Source organism: Oryx dammah, unplaced genomic scaffold (genome assembly GCF_014754425.2).
Source record: "Oryx dammah isolate SB20612 unplaced genomic scaffold, SCBI_Odam_1.1 HiC_scaffold_20, whole genome shotgun sequence".
Taxonomy (NCBI): Eukaryota; Metazoa; Chordata; class Mammalia; order Artiodactyla; family Bovidae; genus Oryx; species Oryx dammah.
In genome coordinates this window covers 46,339,888-46,363,869 of record NW_024070204.1, presented here as the reverse complement: position 1 = coordinate 46,363,869, position 23,982 = coordinate 46,339,888, and the positions used below count along the sequence as shown (strand labels likewise).

The window sequence follows — 23,982 nt, the reverse complement described above, 5'->3', positions numbered from 1 at the left end:
TAATCATAGCACTATATGCAGAATATACTTTGATAATAAAAGACATTTAATAAATGCATTTTAAAATGCATAAATGGGTAATTATGATTATACATCTAAGAAAAATTTATGTATGACTTTAACCATATCCTTGAGAGAAAATACTAACATAAATACTATGTAATTCCAATATAAGATGGTTATAATTTAGATACTTTAGGGTTGCTTAGTATATGTGAGGGAAAATTAACTTTAGGAATTAGATATAAAGATCATGGTAAGTTTAATATTTTCTTTGGAGTTTCTCTATACTTTCAAGTGTCTTTCTCACAACTGGTAAAATTTACAAAGAGCCATTATGTATGAAGGAATGAGGCAGTATTTGGAAGAAAAGAGTTATATTTTGCCTGTAGCATACTATATTTTGCAAAATGATAGAAGATAATGCTAGGTTATAATTTATCTTGAAAATTATGTGTTTCTGGTGTAAATATGAGCTATGAAAAATAGTTCTTCATCTGCCAAAAAGAGAATTTGAGAATCATACATTTTTAAAAGTTAAGTTGCTAATTCTTTGTTTATTGTTTTCTAATTGTAGGTTTTAGTATAAAAGCAGTGCCATTCCAGAATGCCATCTTGAATGTAAAAGAACTTGGAGGTATATCATATATCTTTTCTATGTCTGACTCTAACTTCTACTAAGTTCATATTAATGTGTTGCGTATAATTAGAACATGATGATGACGTATTATTCTAGAAGGTGACTTATTTTTACCTTTTCTCTTGATAATACGTTTCCTAGAAATATTTTTTCTTTATATATATTAAAGATAGTTGAGTTCTAATTGACATAAACATAATGTATGTTTATTTATGTAGTGCTACACTATTAGTGCCATTTCATACTCTATACTCATGGTTTTGCTTCTCTTATGAAATTCTTGAATAGAAAAAATGAAGAGAATTTTAGTATAATCATAGAAAAAAGCTATACATTATGCAAAGAGCTGTATTTTAGAGTAGTTTGTATTCCTATTGCAGGTTTTATTATATTAGATCTTTTTAGAATGTGTTTGTTCTGATAATAAATCTTTGCCAATAGGTTCTTTGTTGGTCAAGCACATTTATTGGATAGGCTTTACCCCAAACTATACATCACTCAGTCTTTCATTACACTCTCTGTCTAGGATATTTTTGATTGTATTTTATGTCAGTCAGGGTCTTAACCCATGTAAGTAGGTTAACAAAGAAATCAGTCAATTCAATGAACCTGCTAAGTTCTCTAATGGCATAGGAAAATGATAAGTCCTCTGGAGTTCAGTATGGTATGGATGAGTTTAATGACTTAGAAGAGAGTTCTCTTCCATCTCTTTAACCACTTTGTGATATTGACCTTATTCTGTTTTTTTTTTTTTTTAAGCTCATTCTGTGACCTATTATTAGATTGATGAAATTAAAACCCAGACCTTATGCCATCTTAATAGTTTTTTTTAATGCCTTCTTATTTTTATATAATGATGTATTGGCTGATCTTTCCAAGTTTACTTCTGTCGGTCTGTTTTATAGCCACTTTGACTTTTGTAGTATTAATATTTAAAATAAACTATGGTTTATAAATTCTGGTTTTTCTGTGACATTGGTTTTGTCATTTTGACTGAAAAAATGATAAAACATGAATGTTCTTATAATGGAAAAATTTTCTGTGCAAAAATTGTAAGACTTGTATTAAATATTTTAATATTACTTTGTGGCTTCAGAGAACATAGTATAAACACCCATGGAATCAAATTGAATGGTTTGAGAATTCTATTATTTTTAAATATTACTGATACTTAATAATATTATTATTACTAGGCTAGATGCAAAATTTTTATTAAATACCCTCCAGATGTAAGAAACTATTGATTAATTAAGATGTTTACTATTGATGTTTACTTCGATGATATAAAAATGTATAATGCATCTTAACAATTTTTTTAAAGTGCAGAATTTATTATAATCTTAACTGTGCCATTGAAACTCAGTACAGTTCAAAAGATCAAATTAGAGGAAAGGGGTGTATAAGGTGGGAATCCATCTGTTCCCAAGCAGGGTTTAATTTTGTTGGAAGAACTGTGTATGCCCTAGCAATTACTGAAATGGAAATTACAATGGAGAGGATACTATAGAGGTTGGTGGAAATACTTTAGTTGTGCCTCTTGCATGATGAAATGGAGAGATGTAGGTACACGATAAAGCTTCAGGGTTGGGATCCATACTTTGGTTTCAGACTAGTGATGTGTGGTGCTTGGCAGGTGGTGTTGAAGAGCAGATTACTCACTTAAGCACAGATTCTTCTACCCCTGAAAATTTAATAGCTGTTTTCAGTTGAGAGGCTATCTCAAGGAGGTGATTTTCTGCATAGAATCTATCTGTGTATCCTATGTTGTGTGTTCAGAAGCAAGCAGTGGAGGAAGTTCAGTCTTTGACTTTATACTCACTAATTCCTTTACTCAACAAATATTTTTTTGAGCACCTCCTCTACCTGGGGGGGCCCTAGATCAGCCAAGAATGCATGAAAAGCAGACTAACATACATAGAGAGTATAGTTTTCATAGGATTTAGGTAAATCTTATATCCCAAGAGGCTCATCCCAGTATAAGATATGAGGCCTTTAGGGAAAATTATGACCTCCTAAAATTAAATTGTTTGAGAGGAAGTTGCTTGACCCAAGAATTTCTAAGTTCAAGAGGAAAGAGCTGAGAATTTTAAAATCAATGTGTGAAGATGTGAAGCTGTTATTTACCAGTAGAGAGTTAACTCAGAAGACAGGTTAATCAGAATTCAACCAGGTTATCAATCCAGGTGAAGATTCTGAAATCAAGGAAGAAACTCAAGCAGACAAGTGTAAAGATAGGCAGATACTAAGAGCCTGAACTGTGCTGAAGTTTGGAATGCTCTGCTGCTTTTCCTAGGGTTAATTCAGGAGATTGGCCCAGCCCGTTTCTCCCTTCTAATTCCTTTTTCTACCCTTTTCTCATGGTTCCAAGGTTTTCCATCACTTGCTCCTAACCTCTCTGACATTTCTTACTTCTTCAAAATAGGAAGAAGTGTGAGCTTGTGTTCCTTATCTAGTAAGCAATGATTTAGAATGAAATAATAACTAATGAAGTTAAATGAAAGCCACTTTTGGTAGATCTTACTATAAATAGCAAACCTTATCTTCACACACACACTGGTGTGTGTGTGTGTGTGTGTGTGTGTGTGTGTGTGTGTGTACTACCTAATTTATATTAGAGAGAATTCTATGCTATCAATTTTCTCTTTTATGAGGATATTTCTTATATTATGCACCTAAAAATTCCTATAAATTTCATTCATAGCAATTTTCTCAAGTGATCTTTTCCTGCTGTTCATGCAGTCATTCTAGCACAGTCATTTGTGTGTCAAGCATGATTCGAGGGACTGGGAATAAACAATATTTAAAAAGAGACCTGTGGTTCAGTGATAGAGACATTTATGAAAACCAATATTTGAAATTAATTTTGAAAGTAACAAAATTAAAAGGGAAGTAAATATAAAGGATGACACAAAGAGACAATCCAGCCTGCTGGTATGATGGGTGAGTCCTGTTTACACTATTTGGAGAATGACCTGTTCTCATCTTACCTGTCCCACTCATCGGGCTGTACTGATTACCCTAGAACTCTAAAATTTCTTCTATTTTCTTTCCGTACACATTCTCGCTTAATCTTTGCAACTTCATGCCTAGAGAGTAGATGCTGTTATTATCTGACAGATAGTGAGACACAGGACACCTAGACACAGGTCAAGTGGTTTGTTCAAAGTTATTAGGAAAAGGATTTCTGGGAGTCAATCTGAGCCCTTGCACTTAACTAGGGTACCCTGTACATGAAGCATTTTACCCAGTGCCTGGCACAAAAGAAGTGCTCCCAAGTATTGTCTGCTGCTGTTCCTACCACTATTATATGAACAATTTAAAGTTTTCACATGTTGGTATTATTTTCATTAACACTGTATTGATTACACATGAACACTCTGCTCTGCTCAAAACTGTAGGATGTTATCCCTAATCATTGCAGCTGCTTTTATTATTCATTTTCTGTCTTATTTTCTTTATTTAGAGGTCAAGTCAACTCTCCTCCATTTTAATTGTGACTCTAGTGCTGTAGTCATGCTTTCCTCTTCTGATTTCTTCAAGACTGCCTTCTGAAGCAGAGTCTTAACTTATTCTAGGTAGTTTCCAAAACTTATAGAATTTACCATAAACTTGTCATTTTCATACTCTATTTTTTCTAATTCAGTCAACAAATATTTACTGAATAGCTATTATATGCTCAGGCCGAGTTCTAGAAAATATTGGTGGTTATTTTAGAATGTGAAGTCAGGTGGGCCCCTTGTGGCTCAGAGGTTAAAATGTCTGCCCGCAATGTAGGAGACCTGGGTTCGATCCCTGGATCAGGAAGATCCCCTGGAGAAGGAGATGGCAACCCACTCCAGTATTCTTGCCTGGAGAATCCCATGGACGGAGGAGCCTGGTGGGCTACAGTCCATGGGGTCGCAAAGAGTCGGACATGAGTGAGCGACTTCACTTTCACTTAGGAAGTATCACTATGAACAAAGCTAGTGGAGGTGATAGAATTCCTGTTGAGCTATTTCAAATTCTAAAATATGATGCTGTGAAATGTCAGCAAATTTGGAAAATTCAGCAGTGGCCACAGGACTGGAAAAGGTCAGTTTTCATTCCAATCTCAAAGAAAGGCAATGCCAAAGAATGCTGAAACTACCGATCATCTCACATGCTAGTAAAGTAATGCTCAAAGTTCTCCAAGCCAGGCTTCAGCAATACATGAACTGTGAACTCTCAGATGTTCAAGCTGGTTTTAGAAAAGGCAGAGGAACCAGAGATCAAATTGCCAACATCCGCTGGATCATGGAAAAAGCAAGAGAGTTCCAGAAAAACATCTATTTCTGCTTTATTGCCTATGCCAAAGCCTTTGACTGTGGGGATCACAATAAACTGTGGAAAATTCTGAAAGAGATGGGAATACTAGACCACCTGACCTGCCGCTTGAGAAATCTGTATGCAGGTCAGGAAGCAACAGTTAGAACTGGACATGGAACAACAGACTGGTTCCAAATAGGAAAAGGAGTACATCAAGGCTGTATATTGTCACCCTGCTTATTTAACTTCTATGCAGAGAACATCATGAGAAACAGTGGACTGGAAGAAACACAAGCTGGAATCAAGATTGCCTGGAGAAATATCAATAACCTCAGATATGCAGATGACATCACCCTTATGGCAGAAAATGAAGAAGAACTAAAGAGCCTCTTGATGAAAGTGAAAGAGGAGAGTGAAAAAGTTTGCTTAAAGTTCAACATTCAGAAAACGAAGATCATGGCATCCAGTCCCATCACTTCATGGCAAATAGATGGGGAAACAATGGAAACAGTGAGAGACTTTTTTTTTCTGGGCTCCAAAATCACTGCAGATGCTAATTGCACCCTTGAAATTGAAAGACGTTTGCTCCTTGGAAGGAAAGTTATGACCAAACTAGACAGCATATTAAAAAGCAGAGACATTACTTTGACAACAAAGGTCCTTCTAGTCAAGGCTATGATTTTTTCCATTGTTCATGTATGGATGTGAGAGTTGGACTATAAAGAAAGCTGAGCACCAAAGAATTGATGCTTTTGAACTGTGGTGTTGGAGAAGACTCTTGAGAGTCCCTTGCACTGCAAGGAGATCCAGCCAGTCCATTTTAAAGGAGATCAGTCCTGGGTGTTCATTGGAGGGACTGATGTTGAAGCAGAAACTCCAATACTTTGGCCACCTGATGCGGAGAGCTGACTCATTTGAAAAGACCCTGATGCTGGGAAAGTTTGAGGGCAGGAGGAGAAGTGGATGACAGAGGATGAGATGGTTGGATGGTATCACCGACTCAATGGACATGGATTTGGGTGGACCCCGGGAGGTGGTGATGGACAGGGAGGCCTGGTGTGTTGCAGTTCATGGGGTCGCAAAGAGTCAGACACGACTGAGCGACTGAGTGACTGGACTGAACTGAACTGAACTGAACTGATAGTGTCAACACAAGCATAGTCCCTGCATAGATTGGCTAATCAACACAAAGGGAGACTTTTAACGTGAACTAAACTTCTCTCCTTGAATTAAAGTCAAATATTTCTTATAGGCCTAAAACAAAGTTCTGGGTTAATCCCTTCCATACTTGAGGGGATTCGTTATTTTAACACCATCCAGTTCTGATCCTTATGGAAGTCATTCTGTAGTATCTCTCAGTGAACTTTTTTTTCCTTCCAGTTCTTTAATTTGGAAAGTCTTTTTTAAACTAATCTAAATCCTTTCTCCTTTAGTTTTAATTAATTACTCTACTTGTCTTGTTCTATTATTTTTATTTTTCTGGATGTTGTGCAAGACACCAAGCAGGATCCTGGATAGACAAAAAGATTAATCTTTTGAAGGATTTTCTTTCCTCCTGGTGACTTGTTTCTAAGCTCAGCCATTCTCTATGGTTCCAGATAAGCCTGCTTTCCTGTATCTTTGTTTCCTTATCTGTAAATTGTAGTACTAATAGTCCCTATATCATGTAATCCTTGTGAGGACCAAATTAGTTAATGTAGGTCGAGTACTTAGAGACTGTCTGGCCCTAATATTTCTGAAAGATTTACTTTTATTATAGTTATACCCTCACTCCCTCACACCCCACAAAAGCACCTTTAAATAATGCCTTTTTCATACCAAATTCTCTGAATATAAAACAAATCACATATGATTGCTTTTTCCTTGTGGTCATATCTCTCTCCCGCATAGACAAAGTGATCTTTTCCTGAATGGTGTTCTACCTGAAAGGCACTGAAAGGGACCTCATTGGATTCTTGGTTATCTGCCCAGCATATTTTTTCCCACTGCACATGTGTTAGTAGTAAATGTTTTTGTCCTTTTCCACCTAATCACCTTTTTTTCTGTTTTCAGATTCCACCAGAAAAATCTCTTGTCTGTCTTAGTGCTTCTCAGTTGCTTTCATTCTGTTTGATATGTATTTTAACCACATTACTAAGGTAAGCAAAGCATCTGGCGTTTAACTGAGTTGGACGCAGTGGTCGCTGCAGTGACATCACAGGACTGATGATTTTTCATCTTAGAAATGTCCAGTTCTTAAATCTACGAATAGATTTTTATACCATCTTAGATGGCTTTCTCTTGATTCTGAAATTTTGTTCACAAATTGATAGAATCCAGAGAGATAAATTTCATCTCTTAACACATTTGGTTTGTTACCACTTATTGATAAGGTTCCAGACATCATAATATTGCTTTTTCTTTCTTGAACTGAATTCTGGAACCAACCAAAAAATGGTTGGTTTTGCCAAATGACTTGTTTTCTTCCCTTTAATATTCTAATGAGTTATGTCTGAATTGTTTCCCCATCCCCCTGTCTTGGCCAGGGTCCCCACCCAATATACTCTTTGGCTGTCTTATGTTCCCAGTTGACTTTGGGGAAGGCAGGGCAAAGCTAAAAATCAGTTAGCTATCCTTAACACTTGAGGATTCATTGCTGTTAGTTGCCAATCAAAAGGGAAGATACGAGGATTTCTGTTTGCACTTTCCTTTCTTTAGAGGAAGGCTGTGAGGGTAGTATGGAAAGTGAAAGTTGTGTTTATTTACCCATTTACTTCAGCCCATGCAATAGTGACTGAATGGTTTTTGAGGGTTGTCAGCTAAGCCATTTTTTAAAGTTTGCTTCTTTCAGCAGCCAAGCTGTTATATGAAACAGATGTTGACTCTGTCCTGTTTCTTTGTTTGCCTGAAGGAATACGCCTCCTCATAGTGAAAGGTGCTGTTTCTTTGTATCCTGCTAGTTATCTTCGGGTGCTGTTAATCTGTCCAGGTTATTTGCATTTCTAAAGTTCTCCAGAAACTGTACAGGGCAGACTTCTTAACAGGCAACCCAGGGGGCACTACTGCCTGCTTCTTATAATCTCTGCTTTTTGTACCCAGGCCGTTCGATGTCTTTCACCAAAATAAAGCTGTCTTCCTTCAGAACCTTTTACTAAAAGTTACTTTGGAGGGAGTAATCGCTCTTTAATTTTATCTGATGCATTCTCACTGTTCTTTGTATATTATGATTATTCCCTCTATATGGCCATTACTGCCTCCTACTAAAAAATAATGCAACTCAATAACTATAAATTTAATGTACCCCCTGGCTCTGAGGGTCATGCTATTCTATTAAGACAGGAGGAATCGAGGAAATATAAACCAATAAATTGGTTGTATATTTTAAAAAAAGACTGATTATAGGCAGACAAACTTGAAGAGGTTATTATGGCCACATTGTTGTAAGGGACGAATGGAATTGCCTAGATTTTTGCTGGTGTAGGAGGAAACAACTTGCCATTCAAAAACTGTTTTAGACATCTTCAAAAATGGGTTTCATGGGAGAAAAGGCAGGAAACCATGACCCTGGCAAAGGAACATGGCGGCACAGAGTGGGGGCCCAAATATGGCCAGGTCCAGAGTCCCTTAGCACTGGGCTGTGAAGTAAGTGACAGTCAGCTACATATGAGTAAATGTGCATGCTGTGTATCTTTTGTATAAGGAAGATCTTTCTATACCTTTTGTATAAGGAAGAAATGTGATTCAACAAGTAGAGTGTAGCCTCAAGACACTCTGTCCCCTTCTGCATTTCAGCTTCTTTTTGTTGGTCTTTCTTATCTGTAAGATGTAAGTTTTAATAAATCATCACTATTTATTTCCCAAGGGATTGGGCTGGAAAAGTAAAGTTCAGTTGCCTAAAGCGCCTCAAGAGAGATGCTTTAAGAATAGACAGTGGTATTGCCACTAATTCTCTTTTTATAGTTGTGGATCCAGTGTGATATGTAATATTGAATGATAGAAACATCTTGATATAGTATTGTTTCCTTATCTAGGAAAAGAACCAGACCTTTCTGGAATGGGAACAGCCAGTTAACTCCTGGCTCTCTGAGCTGTGTACTCTCTCGCTTAGGCTCTACTAGGGGAAATGATATTGGTACAACGCCAAGTCACTTGGATGTGAGTTAAAAGGCCACAGCTATCTGAATTGGTTGAACAGGATCCCAGGGTGGTGGTGTTCAAGCATTTTTTACACTTGCTCAGGGAAAACTGAGCCAAACAGTCGGGAGAGCCAAATAAATGAATCTAAGGGCCCAGAAGTCTGTTACTGGCTGATGTAGACTTGACCTTAATTTTTGTTTTCTTCTGGACCTGTGCCCTAGGAAGTTTTTTAAAATCTGTCTTCTCAGTCATAGTTTAGTATAGTACTTAACGATTTGCTTCTCCTAAGACTCTGTGTATGTATAGAATATTCTAGAAACTGGGTTCCCAGCCCTTTAAACCTCCCACTCCCTCTGGCAGTAGGGATCTTAGGTGCCTCTGAGGTTGCTGCCTCACCACTGTTTCCTCTTTAAGGGTGATCAGGTCATTTCATATCTTCTCACTCTACCCAGCTTCCCCACAGAACATTTGTGTTGGGTTCTTAGCTTAATTTCTTATCCCTCACAGGGGAATAGGTATCTCTGTTTCTCCCAAGGGTTACCATAATAGCAACTAATTTTCACTGTGTATTTGGTTTCAGTGTGATATTGCAGCAATAACACTGAAGTCAAGAGACCAGTATTTTCCTCTAACGAAAGAAGCCAGGGGACCTTGGGCAAGGCATTTAACTTTTCCAACACCACTTTCTTTTCTAGCAGCCGGAGATACTTATAAATGTTCTGTTTTTTTGGTGTAACTTAACTAGTTTATTTTTTATATAAAAACTTACAGTATTTACTTTGCCTCAGTCTCTGAGAACCATAGAGCCAGTCTGTAACTGGATTATTTCCTCTACTTGCCTTTATCCCTGACTTTGTCAATTATTATTATTTTTTTTACAGTAGGCATTTTAATAAATCTCAAAGTTTTCTTTTTGTATGTAAAAAGTAGTGTGAGGTAGACCAAATGTCCATAAAATAATTAACAGTAACTTAACAAAGGTGCTGTCACTGTGGTCTTTACTTTGGGAAGCATTATAGTCTGTTATGAGAAGTACTGGGCTTCCCAGATATCACTAGCAGTAAAGAACCCACCTGCCAATGCAGGAGACATAAGAGATATAGTTTTAATCCCTGGATCGAGAAGATCCCCTGGAGGAGGGCATGGTAACCCACTCCAGAATTCTTACTTGGAGAATCCTATAGACAGAAGAGCCTGGTGGGCTGTAGTCCAAAGGGTTGCAAAGAGTGGGACACAACTGAAGCGACTTAGGACACATGCATGCATGAGAAGTATTATAACAGCACAACATGCCATTTGGTTGTACAGAAAGGACAAGACATAACAGAAAGACAGTCTAGGGAAAGGAACATGAGATAAAAGTCAAGGAGGTAACAGTGGGATTGGTTCAGTCTTGTCCCAGCATAAACCAAGGCTGCTGTCACCTCTGACTTTTGTCCCATTTGTTCCTAGACTGTTTTTCCCTCTGTCTTCTTTGTCCTTTCTATATGATCCTACTTGCATCTTGTACTCAATTACTGGTATTTGCCATACTAGACTACAAGGTTTTGAGGAACTGAAAAGAACAACAGTAATCTTAAGGGTTTGTTGTATGTAGTATAAAATATATCCATAGTTATAAGCTGAAGGGAAATTTGCCAAATTATTCCCCAAGATGCTAAGAGTAAAGTTAGATCCTTCAGAGGCAAAATGTTTTGTTGTTGTTGTTGAATTCATTTCAGTGAATTGTTAATGAATATTAACTACATTCCAGGCCCTGAGGATACAATTTCTTCCCTGCCATATACACACATACATGCTCTCTCTTCTGAACCCATTTCTTTGGATATTTTGATGAGAAAGAGAGAGATGTTGGCTATAGCAATTATGAAAGTTCTCAGAAAAATTAAATAGCTTAACTAGATTTCTACAATTGGAATGTCAACTTGACAGTTGTTGAAGAGGTAATATGTTTGTAGCTATTCATCACTTATCAGGCTGGATTGATTCTCCGATATATGCCAGAGCCAAATGAAATTGAACTGGTTAGATTTGCTTTTGAGGTGTCACAGATTTGTTTCTTTTAATTTTTTAAGATCCAAAGTATTGTCTAAAGACTCTGTTGAAAATGCTTGATCATTTTAGTCTTGAAATTTGCTGATATTCATGGCATTCTTGTGAGAGGTAATAATGTGAAACTTTTTATCATATTATTTTAATACAGTTATGGGGGCTTTTATGATTGAAAATTAAAGGTTTTTTTTTTTTATTGTGTCTATTCTCCCTCCCTTGCCAAAATTTCATGAAATGACAAAAATATTAGAAAATAAACACATAATAAATCTATTGCAAAGATAGATTTAAATCTACAATAGAAAAGGAGAGCAAGACAAAGCTTGAGGTACAGACAATGGAAATATGAAATAGAAGGGGAATTCATCAGGATTATTAATCAGGAAGCTTATCAGAGTTGTTAATTGGGACTTTACATTTGGAGCTCTGCCTTTATTTTTCTTTTCTTTTTGTGTTAGATAGTGGATGGCAGCTGTGTTTACCCACAAACTAAATCCTTGAGTGTGGGTGCTAGACTCAGTGAGGCGGAGCAGTGCCCAAGTAATGTACTGACTGCCAGGTGGGTTAGAAAGCCCACACACAAGGGAGACAAGCCATTTGTCCCCTGTTAATCACTAGAAACAGGCAGTGGTAAACAGAAGAGCTGGCAAACAGATTTTCAAGCAAAGAATAAGCATATAATCATGACACACCACAAATGAGGGAAATCAACACCATGAAAGAAAGACACCCACTCAACAGTCAGAAGAAAAGATGTCCAAGGACCTACAGGTAATGGAATGATCAGAAGAAGATATTCAGCAAGATGGAGAAAGGTTTTGTATTCATGAAAAAGAATGTAATGTAGAACTTGGGAGATTAAAATTTGACTTAAAAATTTGAAATGAAAATGTCAATTTGTAACTAAGATATTAATTAATGAAACTAAGGATTGAGCAAGGAAATGTCCTCAGAATGCCTTCTAAAAGGAATACTTTATAAGTATGAAGGAAAATTTAAGAGACAAAGGGCTTAGCTACAGAAATTCCAACATCTCTCTATGAAGAGCTCTAAAAGGAAAGTAAAGAGAAGCTGGAGAGAATAAAATAATCAAAGAAATAATTTTTTTAAAGCCTCTAATATGAAAAACACTACTTTAATTTAATGAGCCCTCTGAGTGCCCATACCTTGATGTATCATAAAGAAGGAGAAACTATTGTCATCAGAGAAACACACACAAAAAAATAGCATTATTTCTCATTTCAGCATGGGAGATGGCAGAGTCATCTGCCATCTAGTAAAGAGGAAAAACCATTAGAGTGTATTATTTACATATTTAGAGTAAGATTGTAATAAACCAAAGAAAAACCAAAGTTTAAATATTGTTTTTCAGTCACTTAGTCTTATCCAACTCTGCGACCCTATGGACTGCAGCATGCCAGGCTTCCCTGTCCATCACTGTCTCCCAGAGTTTGCTCACATTCACATCCATTGAGTTGATGAAGTTTAAATTCAGGATTAAAAAAAATTTTTTTTAATTTATTTTTTATTTTACTTTACAATTCTGTATTGGTTTTGCCATACATTGACATGAATCCACCACAGGTGTACATGCATTCCCAAACCTGAACCCCCCTTCCACCCCCCCTCCCCACAACATCTCTCTGGGTCATCCCCGCGTACCAGCCCCAAGCGTGCCATATCCTGCATCGGACATAGACTGGCAATTCGATTCTTACATGATATTATACATGTTTCAATACCATTCTCCCAAGTCATCTCACCCTCTCCCTCTCCCACTGAGTCCAAAAGTCCATTATACCCATCTGTGTCTTTTTTGCTGTCCTGCATACAGGGTCATCATTGCCATCTTTCTAAATTCCATATATATGTGTTAGTATACTGTATTGGTGTTTTTCTTTCTGGCTTACTTCACTCTGTATAATTGGCTCCAGTTTCATCCATCTCATTAGAACTGATTCAAATGTATTCTTTTTAACAGCTGAGTAATACTCCATTGTGTATATGTACCACAGCTTTCTTATCCATTTATCTGCTGATGGACATCTAGGTTGTTTCCATGTCCTGGCTATTATAAACAATGCTGCGATGAACATTGGGGTACATGTGTCTCTTTCAGTTCTGGTTTCCTCAGTGTGTATGCCCAGCAGTGGGATTGCTGGGTCATAAGGTAGTTCTATTTGCAATTTTTTAAGGAATCTCCACACTGTTCTCCATAGTGGCTGTACTAGTTTGCATTCCCACCAACAGTGTAGGAGGGTTCCCTTCTCTCCACACCCTCTCCAGCATTTATTGCTTGCAGATTTTTGGATCGCAGACATTCTGACTGGTGTGAAGTGGTACCTCATTGTGGTTTTGATTTGCATTTCTCTAATAATGAGTGATGTTGAGCATCTTTTCATGTGTTTGTTAGCCATCCATATGTCTTCTTTGGAGAAATGTCTGTTTAGTTCTTTGGCCCATTTTATGATTGGGTCGTTTATTTTTCTGGAATTGAGCTGCAGGAGTTGCTTGTATATTTTTGAGATTAGTTGTTTGTCAGTTGCTTCATTTGCTATGATTTTCTCCCATTCGGAAGGCTATCTTTTCAGTTTGCTTATGTTTTCCTTTGTTGTGCAGAAGCTTTTAATTTTAATTAGGTCCCATTGGTTTATTTTTGCTTTTATTTCCAGAATTCTGGGAGGTGGATCATAGAGGATCCTGCTGTGGTTTATGTTGGAGAGTGTTTTGCCTATGTTCTCCTCTAGGAGTTTTATAGTTTCTGGTCTTACATTTAGATCTTTAATCCATTTTGAGTTGATCTTTGTGTGCGGTGTTAGAAAGTGATCTAGTTTCATTCTTTTACAAGTGGTTGACCAGTTTTCCCAGCACCACTTGTTAAAGAGATTGTCTTTACTCCATTGTATATTCTTGCCTCCTTTGTCAAAGATAAAGTGTCCATATGTGTGTGGATTTATCTCTGGGCTTTCTATTTTGTTCCATTGATCTATATTTCTGTCTTTGTGCTAATACCATACTGTCTTGATGACTGTGGCTTTGTAGTAGAGCCTAAAGTCAGGCAGGTTGATTCCTCCAGTTCCATTCTTCTTTCTCAAGATTGCTTTGGCTATTCGTGGTTTTTTGTATTTCCATACAAATCTTGAAATTATTTGTTCTAGTTCTGTGAAAAATATCGCTGGAAGCTTGATAGGGATTGCATTGAATTTGTAAATTGCTTTGGGTAGTATACTCATTTTCACTATATTGATTCTTCTGATCCATGAGCATGGTATATTTCTCCATCTATTAGTGTCCTCTTTGATTTCTTTCATCAGTGTTTTATAGTTTTCTATATATAGGTCTTTAGTTTCTTTAGGTAGATATATTCCTAAGGATAAACACTGTAACAATAAAAGTAGGATGATATATACAAAAGTACTTTAAAAAGTCTGAAAGGTTACATATTCAGCTAATTTAAGTTATCTTACAGAATGGAGTTAGAGTTTACTGTGTTCAAATAGGTTTTTTGCTTTTTAATATTGTGTGAATTTTTTTATGAGAATTTTTTTTTTTAGTTTAAGAAATAAATTCACTCCAAGGATAGAACACAAGGAAGATTTGATAAATTGAACAGAACACATGAATGGTGGGGGAAACCCAAAATAATGAACAAAAGGTTGTGATAAATAGAAAACATCTATATATACATTGGAGAAGGCAATGGCAACCCACTTTAGTACTCTTGCCGGAAAATCCCAGGGATGATGGAGCCTGGTAGGCTGCCGTCTGTGGGGTCGCACAGAGTCAGGCATGACTGAAGCGACTTGGCAGTAGCAGCAGCAACATATATACATTCAGTTCAGTTCAGTTCAGTCGCTCAGTCTTTCCCACTCTTTGCGACCCCATGAATCGCAGTACACCAGGCCTCCCTGTCCGTCACCAACTCCCGGAGTTCACTGAAACTTACGTCCATCGAGTCGGTGATGCCATCCAGCCATCTCATCCTCTGTCGTCCCCTTTTTCTCCTGCCCCCAATCCCTGCCAGCATCAGAGTCTTTTTCAATGAGTCAACTCTTCGCATGAGGTGGCCAAAGTACTGGAGTTTCAGCTTTAGTATTGATATACTAAAATAACTGAGTATTGACCTTAATATATTTAACTGCATAATTCTATAAAGCTAAAACTAGGAAAAATATTTTTAAAAGTCAACAGATCTGTAATTAGTAGAAGAATTTAGCCATGCTTTATTCAGAAGACCAAGTACATGTACTAAGTGAATGTACTAAAGCATTTAAATAGACAATTAACAAATTTGATCTCATTGAAAATTATATAGTTTTTACTCTCATATAGAAAGTATACTCTTTGGAAATACACATAAAATATTTACATGCATGACCATGTATAATGTGTTTTCTGATTTAAATCCATTTTATAGCAAATAGACAGAAATAATGACACATGACATTTATAGCTCCAGGGGAATCTTCCCAACCCAGGGATCAAACCCAGGTCTTCTCCATTGCAGGCAGATTCTTTACTGTCTGAGCCATCAGGGAAGCCCCGTGAACCTTATACCGTGTACAAAAGATTTAAATCAAAATGCATCCTAGACCTCAATATGTGACTTAAACCTATAAAACTTCTAGAAGAAAACAGAGGAGAAAATCTTTATCACCTTGGATTCTGCACAGATTTCTTAGGTAAGAAACCAAAAGCATAATCCATAAAAAGAAAATTGGTATGTTGGATTTCATATTACTTAAACTTCTGCTTTTTGAAAGATGCTGTTGGTTTGAAAGATGCTGTTGGTGAATATACAAGCCAAGATTAGGTAAACATTATTTGGAAATTATATATCTGATAAATAACTTCAATCCAGAATATATAGAGAATACTGAGACTTTAATAATAAAAGAGACAAACTCTTAAAAATGGGCAACAAATTTAAATATATACTTCATCAAACAAAATAAAAGGAAGGTAAATACATATATGCAAAGATGCTTAATGTTATATCATTAGGGAAATAGAAATTAAAATCACCACACACATATTAAAATGTTTAAAATTTAAAAGCCTAACTTTGTCAAGTATTGATAAAGATGTAGGAAAACTAGGATTCTCGTTCAGTGTCAATACAGATGCACAATAACACAGCCACTTCGGAAAACGGTGTGGCAGTCTCTTAAGGTAAATGCAAACTGATCTCCTAAGCCATTCTACTCTTAGGACAAGTGAACACTTGTGTTTATACAAAATCCTATACATAAATTTTGACAGCAGGATATTTTTGTAATAGGACAAAACTGAAAACAACCCAGGTTGATCAGTTGGTGAATAGATACATAAACTGTGGTATATCCATACAATGAAATCGTATTTAGCAATAAAAAAGAATGAACCATTGACACTTGCCACAACATGGATAAATCTTGAAATAATAATTCTGTGGAGTGAGAAAAGCCAGGCAAAATGGAGTATGTACAGTAGTGTTCCCATACTCGAATACATTTATATAAAGTTCTAGAAAATGCAAACTAACATTTAGTGTAAAAAGCATTTCAATGATTTTCTGAGGGTTAGGGACAGGGACAAGGGTAGGGGAGAAATGGAGGGATTAAAAGGCTCATAAAAAAATTATGGAGGGTGATGGATACGCTTAGTATCTTGATTGTGGTGATGGTTTCACAGATGATTACATGTGTCCAAACTTATCAAATTGTATACTTTAAATATATGTATTTTTTGTATGTCAAAAAACTCCAGTACTTTGGCCACCTGATGCACAGAGCTGACTCATTTGAAAAGATCCTGAGGCTGGGAAAAATCGAAGGCAGGAGGAGAATGGCATCACCAACTCAATGGACATGAGTTTGAGTAAACTCTTGGAGTTAGTGATGGACAGGGAGGCCTGGTGTAATGCAGTCCATGGAGTTGCAAAGACACAGACACAACTGAGCGAATGAACTGAACTGATAGCATAGTAAGACTATTAAAAATAGTTTATACCTTTAGAAATTAAAAGATATTCTTTCAGTCATCTCAGGTTAAAAATCATTGGAAGTATGTTTTGTGGAGGACTTATGACCCTTTTCTTTGATTGCTTTCCAGTAAAGAATTATTTTAAATAGGCTAAGTTAACATCCCTGGTTTTAAAAAAGATAAATGTGACTAGAAAAGACTTAGAAAACTATCCAATACTGTATAATCATATATAGCTGGATTGTTAGGATTAAAAATAGAAGTGTTTTAAACTGTTAGATCAAGAGGTTATCAAATCCATCTGTTTAGTGTGTAGATTTTTAAAATCACAGTGCTAATGAAAGAAGACGCTTACTCTTTGGAAGAAAAGTTATGACCAACCTGGATAGCATATTCAAAAGCAGAGACATTACTTTGCCAACAAAAGTCCGTCTAGTCAAGGCTATGGTTTTTCCAGTGGTCATGTATGGATGTGAGAGTTGGACTGTGAAGAAAGCTGAGCGCTGAAGAATTGATGCTTTTGAACTGTGGTATTGGAGAAGACTCTTGAGAGTCCCTTGGACTGCAAGGAGATCCAACCAGTCCATTCTAAAGGAGATCAGCCTGGGTGTTCTTTGGAAGAAATGATGCTGAAGCTGAAACTCCAGTACTTTGGCCACCTCATGCGAAGAGCTGACTCATTGGAAAACACTCTGATGCTAGGAGGGATTGGGGGCAGGAGGAAAACGGGATGACAGAGGATGAGATGGCTGAATGACATCACCAACTGGATGGACATGAGTCTGATTGAACTCTGGGAGTTGGTGATGGACAGGGAGGCCTGGTGTGCTTCAGTTCATGGGGTCGCAGGGAATCAGACATGACTGAGCGACTGAACTGAATTGAACTGGATGAAAGAAGATAGATTGATATGTCTATACAGAGCAGCCCTCAGTTAATCAAGGAAAGACTATGACATTTGTTATACAAAGAGTGAAAGATTCCTCAGAGTAAACCAGTTGTGGTTCATTCTGTAGGGATACTCAAACCCTTAGTTATCAAATAGACTCTTCCTAATCTTAGCAGTTATATCTATGAAAAATTTTCATGTTATTGATTCTGAAATTAGCAAGATGCAGGTCTTCGAGAAAGTCAGAGGCTAAGGGGTAAAATGAATAACAATAACAAATGTGAACAAATGTGTTGGAAAGCATCTGATTCCAAACCATGTTAGAATAATTGGTATTTTAAAAATCTATTTTATATCTGTGTGAAATACATTTTTTTGTTCAGAAATCTTCACTGCTTCAAATTATTTCTTGAACTGATTTCATGCTCTCCAGGTGGCACTTCTGGTTAAAATATTTTAACCAGACAGATTTTGGCTTTATTTTCATTTGTATTTTCCTTATTTCATTTTTGCAAATCTTGGCAAAATGTCTGGTTGAGATTGATGTGGGTATGTTTACCTATAATAATCTATGCATAAGATGGTAGAACATAATACAGTTTTTTCTCTCTGGACTTTGCCATCAGTGAGCCACCATGGGCTCCCTTTCTTTTCTTTAAGGTGATGGTGTATTTTAAATTTGACGTGCGTAATTATAAACCCTTTTACCTCAAAACCATAGTTGGTGTTACAGCCAGGGCTGATGATGTGCTTAACCACACTCTTGAACATTCCATACTTGAGAGGAAGTGTGCCAGTTCTTTTTCTTTTAAAGTTCTCTAAGCAAACCATTCAGTATCACGGTAATCAAAGTCTATGCCCAAAACAGTAACACTGAAGAAGCTGAAGTTGAACGGTTTTATGAAGACCTACAAGACCTTTTAGAACTAACACCCAAAGAAGAGATAAGAAAGCCTTCCTCAGCGATCAATGCAAAGAAATAGAGGAAAACAACAGAATGGGAAAGACTAGAGATCTCTTCAAGAAAATTAGAGATACCAAGGGAACATTTCATGCAAAGATGGGCTCATTAAAGAACAGAAATGGTATGGACCTAGCAGAAGCAGAAAATATTAAGAAGAGGTGGCAAGAACACAGAAGAACTGTACAAAAAAGATCTTCACGACCTGTATAATCACGATGGTGTGATCACTCATCTAGAGCCAGAAATCCTGGAATGTGAAGTCAAGTGGGCCTTAGAAAGCATCACTACGAACAAAGCTAGTGGAGGTGATGGCATTCCAGTTGAGCTATTTCAGATCCTGAAAGATGATGCTGTGAAAGTGCTGCACTCAATATGCCAGCACATTTGGAAAACTCAGCAGTGGCCACAGGACTGGAAAAGGTCAGTTTTCATTCCAATCTCAAAGAAAGGCAATGCCAAAGAGTGCTCAAACTACCGCACAATTGCACTCATCTCACATGCTAACAAAGTAATGCTCAAAATTCTCCAAGCCAGGCTTCAGCAATACGTGAACCGTGAACTCCCTGATGTTCAAGCTGGTTTTAGAAAAGGCAGAGGAACCAGAGATCAAATTGCCAACATCTGCTGGAACATGGAAAAAGCAAGAGAGTTCCAGAAAAACATCTATTTCTGCTTTATTGACTATGCCAAAGCCTTTGACTGTGGGGATCACAATAAACTCTGGAAAATTCTTCAAGATATGGGAATACCAGACCACCTGACCTGCCTCTTGAGAAATCTGTATGCAGGTCAGGAAGCAACAGTTAGAACTGGACATGGAACAACAGACTGGTTCCAAATAGGAAAAGGAGTACGTCAAGGCTGTATATTGTCCCCCTGCTTATTTAACTTCTATACAGAGTACATCATGAGAAACACTGGACTGGAAGAAACACAAGGTGGAATCAAGATTGCCTGGAGAAATATCAGTCACCTCAGATATGCAGATGACACCAACCTTACGGCAGAAAGTGAAGAGGAACTAAAGAGCCTCTTGATGAAAGTGAAAGAGGAGAGTGAAAAAGTTTGCTTAAAGTTCAACATTCAGGAAACGAAGATCATGGCATCCTGTCCCATCAGTTCATGGGAAATAGATGGGGAAACAGTGTCAGACTATTTTTGGGGGGCTCCAAAATCACTGCAGATGGTGACTGCAGCCATGAAATTAAAAGACGCTTACTCCTTGGAAGAAAAGTTATGACCAACCTAGACAGCATATTCAAAAGCAGAGACATTACTTTGCCGACTAAGGTCCGTCTAGTCAAGGTTATGGTTTTTCCAGTGGTCATGTATAGATGTGAGAGTTGGACTGTGAAGAAGGCTGAGCACTGAAGAATTGATGCTTTTGAACTGTGGTGCTGGAGAAGACTCTTGAGAGTCCCTTGGACTGCAAGGAGATCCAGCCAGTCCATTCTGAAGGAGATCAGCCCTTGGTGTTCTTTGGAAGGAATGGTGCTAAAGCTGAAACTCTAATACTTTGGCCACCTCATGCGAAGAGTTGACTCATTGGAAAAGACTGACGCTACAAGGGATTAGGGGCAGGAGGAGAAGGGGATGACAGAGGATGAGATGGCTGGATGGCATCACTGACTCGATGGAAGTGAATCTGAATGAACTCCGAGAGTTGGTAATGGACAGTGAGGCCTGTCGTGTTGTGATTCATGGGGTCGCAAAGACTCGGACACGACTGAGTGACTGAACTGAACTGAACTGAAGTAGATTTCAATATCAATAACTTTCCCCCCTTACTAATTAGGTTAAATCTCAGTACGTGAAGGTGGATCTAGTATTAGCTGAAAAGGTAAAAATCAGAGGTAGTTTCTCGGGAACTTAGTTGTCACGTGGGTACAGGGCTCTAAAGGTGGATAATAGATGCATTTATGTTTTTAAAATGTTTGCTGTCTTTGCTCTTAATCCTTTTTATATGGCTGTCTGTTTTTGCAAATATTTATCATGTTGTGGGGCCATTGTCTCTTCTCCAGCAGGTGAAAAATTGTTTAAATGGTCATGTATTTAGATCTAAAATGATTGTACCTTAAGTCTTAGAATCTGGAAAATTATCTAAAGATTTTAAGTGTATCTCTGAACAGGCTTAAAACAAAATTCTTTATTCATTTTAGATTCTCCATGTGTCCATACAACATTATAAGAAGCTCAGAAAAGATTTTAATTTGTAGTCCTCTTGATTCTGGGTGAGAGTGATGATGACAGGGAGCAGAAACTGAAATTTAAGAATTGAAATGACAGTTAGTCTCCATCCGCCAAAATGTATAAATACAGATTGGTTTTCTAATGGTTCCATCAAGTTTTCTCCTTCTGAATTTATTATATGTGCTACTCTTGCCTGGAAAATCCCATGGATGGAGGAGCCTGGTGGGCTACAGTCCATGGGGTCACTAAGAATTGGACATGACTGAGTGACTTCACTTTCACTTTTCACTTTCATGCCTTGGAGAAGGAAATGGCAACCCACTCCAGTGTTCTTGCCTGGAGAATCCCAGGGACGGGGGAGCCTGGTGGGCTGCCGTCTGTGGGGTCACACAGAGTCGAACACGACTGAAGTGACTTAGCAGCAGCAGCTCATCATGAGGTTTAAAGTCTTGCTACATATCTAGATGAGGATTCAAAAAAAAAAAAAAAATCAGATGAATTCTACTGGGAAATTTTTGACACAAGTGTCCCAGCAATCATATTGTGGATAAAAGAAGAGCAACAGTGAAAACAAGAATCTTTTTTATTAAGTTACCTTTTAAAATTTCTTCAAAGTTTTCTTTATTCCTTTAAATCTTTGAAAGGTACCATGTATGCAAGGGTGCTGAGAGGAATGAGCCTGCATCAGTCCCATGATTCTACCTAAAATCAAGGAATAATGGGCAAAATACTCAGGTATAACAAATACTTAAATGATGTCCAGATCCCTACATATTTAATTATTACATGTCCTACATACTTAATTATTATCAGACTTTGAATGGCTCATGTGTATTTGTATCAAGCAACTTTGTCTCTTTCATCTTTTTAAGGCTAAGTGCTTGTCCCTAGTCCTCTTTTAGGCAGATTTGATGTTTTGGTGCTTTGAGCTTTAGAATTGTCCTTCATAGTGGCTGTTTTAGTTTCAGGTGTAACCTCATTGATTCTACATAGGACCCTGAAGTGTTCTCTAGTCCTGTTCAGTTCAGTCACTCAGTCATGTCCCACTCTTTGCGACCCATGAACTGCAGCATGCCAGGCCTCCCTGTCCATCACCAACTCCAGGAGTCCACCCAACCCCGTGTCCATCGAGTCAGTGATGCCATTCAACCATCTCATCCTCTGTCATCCCCTTCTCCTCCTACCCTCAATCTTTGCCAGTATCAGGGTCTTGTCAAATGAGTCAGCTCTTCGCATCAGGTGGCCAAAGTATTGGAGTTTCAGCTTCAACATCAGTCCCTCCAATGAACACCCAGGACTGATCTCTTTTAGAATGGACTGGTTGGATCTCCTTGCAGTGCAAGGGACTCTCAAGAGTCTTCTCCAACACCACAGTTCAAATGCATCAATTCTTCGGTACTTAGCCTTCTTCACAGTCCAACTCTCACATCCATACCTGACCACTGGAAAAACCATAGCCTTGACTAGAAGGACCTTTGTTGTCAAAGTAATGTCTCTGCTTTTTAATATGCTGTCTTGGTTGGTCTTAACTTTTCTTCCAAGTAGCAAGCGTCTTTTAATTTCATGGCTGCAGTCACCACCTGCAGTGATTTTGGAGCCCAGAAAAATAAAGTTGGCCATGTTTTCCACTGTTTCCCCATGTCTTTGCCATGAAGTGTTGGGACCAGATGCCATTATCTTAGATTTCTGAATGTTCAGCTTTAAGCCAACTTTTTCACTCTCTTCTTTCACTTTCATCAAGAGGCTCTTTAGTTCTTCCTCACTTTCTGCCATAAGGGTGGTGTCATCTGCATATCTGAGGTTATTGATATTTCTCCTGGCAGTGTTGATTCCAGCTTGTGCTTCCTCCAGCCCAGTGTCCTATTATTCCCCAGAATTAAAATAACATAGCGCTTTCTGCTTGGCTAAACCTTCCCATTGCTTGTCTTCTCTCTCCTTCAGATTTCTGAAGTTTGATTCTCTTCAGGTCAGCGGATAGAAAATGAAAGGGGAACAATGACATGAAGAAACTGTGTGTGTCACTTTCCCTTAATATTTTTTTCATTCTAGTCTGAAAGAGGTGATAATTATTTGGGGACTCTCTTTTCCAGCTAATTCTGCCCTTTTCTGAACTGATCGACTCAAAAAAAAATTTTTTTTCCCCCTTGGAATAGAGAGTGTGAGGGCATGAACTTAACAAGTCTTAAAGTTTTTTGCTACCAAAGCCAATGGTCAGAGACTAATGGTCCACCTCCTCCCCTAATCTTCAAGACAGGACTCAATTAAATGAGACTATTTGGAAAGTTAGATAACTTTTTTAGTAGATAAAAAGAAAATTTTTTTGCATTGCCTTATGCAGGAAGGATTGAATACAACCCAGATGAAAGGAACTAAATAACTGGATTATTTGTGTACAATATACTATTGAAAATAATTATCTACTAAAATGATACTGAGTATTTTAATATGATTTTGATACCACCATGCACCTCACCATAGTTATTATCTTTGACACTGTACTTTTGCAAAAATCAAGATGTTATTCATGTAGTCATCTGTCCTTTAAAATATTACTAAGAGCTTGCTGTTTTAAAACATATAGTTGTACTCTGCTTTAAGAAAGCTATGTTTAAAAATAAAGATTTACATGTTAGCAAGCTTCCCTGGTGGCTCAGACGGTAAAGAATCTGCTTGCAATGTGGGAGACTTGGGTTCAATCCCTGGGTTGGGAAGATTCCCTGAAGAAGGGAATGGCTACCCACTCCAGTATTTTTGGCTGGAGAATTTCATGGACCGAGGAGTCTGATGTGCTATAATCCTTGGGGTTGCAAAGAATCAAACATGATTGAGTGACCAACACAGGTTGTATTATAGCATTTGTAGTATCAGATAATTGTACAGTAG

At 37.6% G+C, this 23,982-nt stretch overlaps 1 protein-coding gene across 1 annotated transcript in view; it reads left to right on the top strand.

Annotated features, from left to right (window-relative positions):
* Positions 1-23,982, top strand: part of ARL15 (ADP ribosylation factor like GTPase 15) — a 466,828-nt gene that overhangs the window by 180,630 nt on the left and 262,216 nt on the right. Inside the window, exon 3 of the mRNA XM_040262517.1 lies at positions 578-637. Within this exon, the coding sequence (XP_040118451.1) occupies positions 578-637 (60 nt within the window). The remainder of the gene's footprint in view (positions 1-577; positions 638-23,982) is intronic.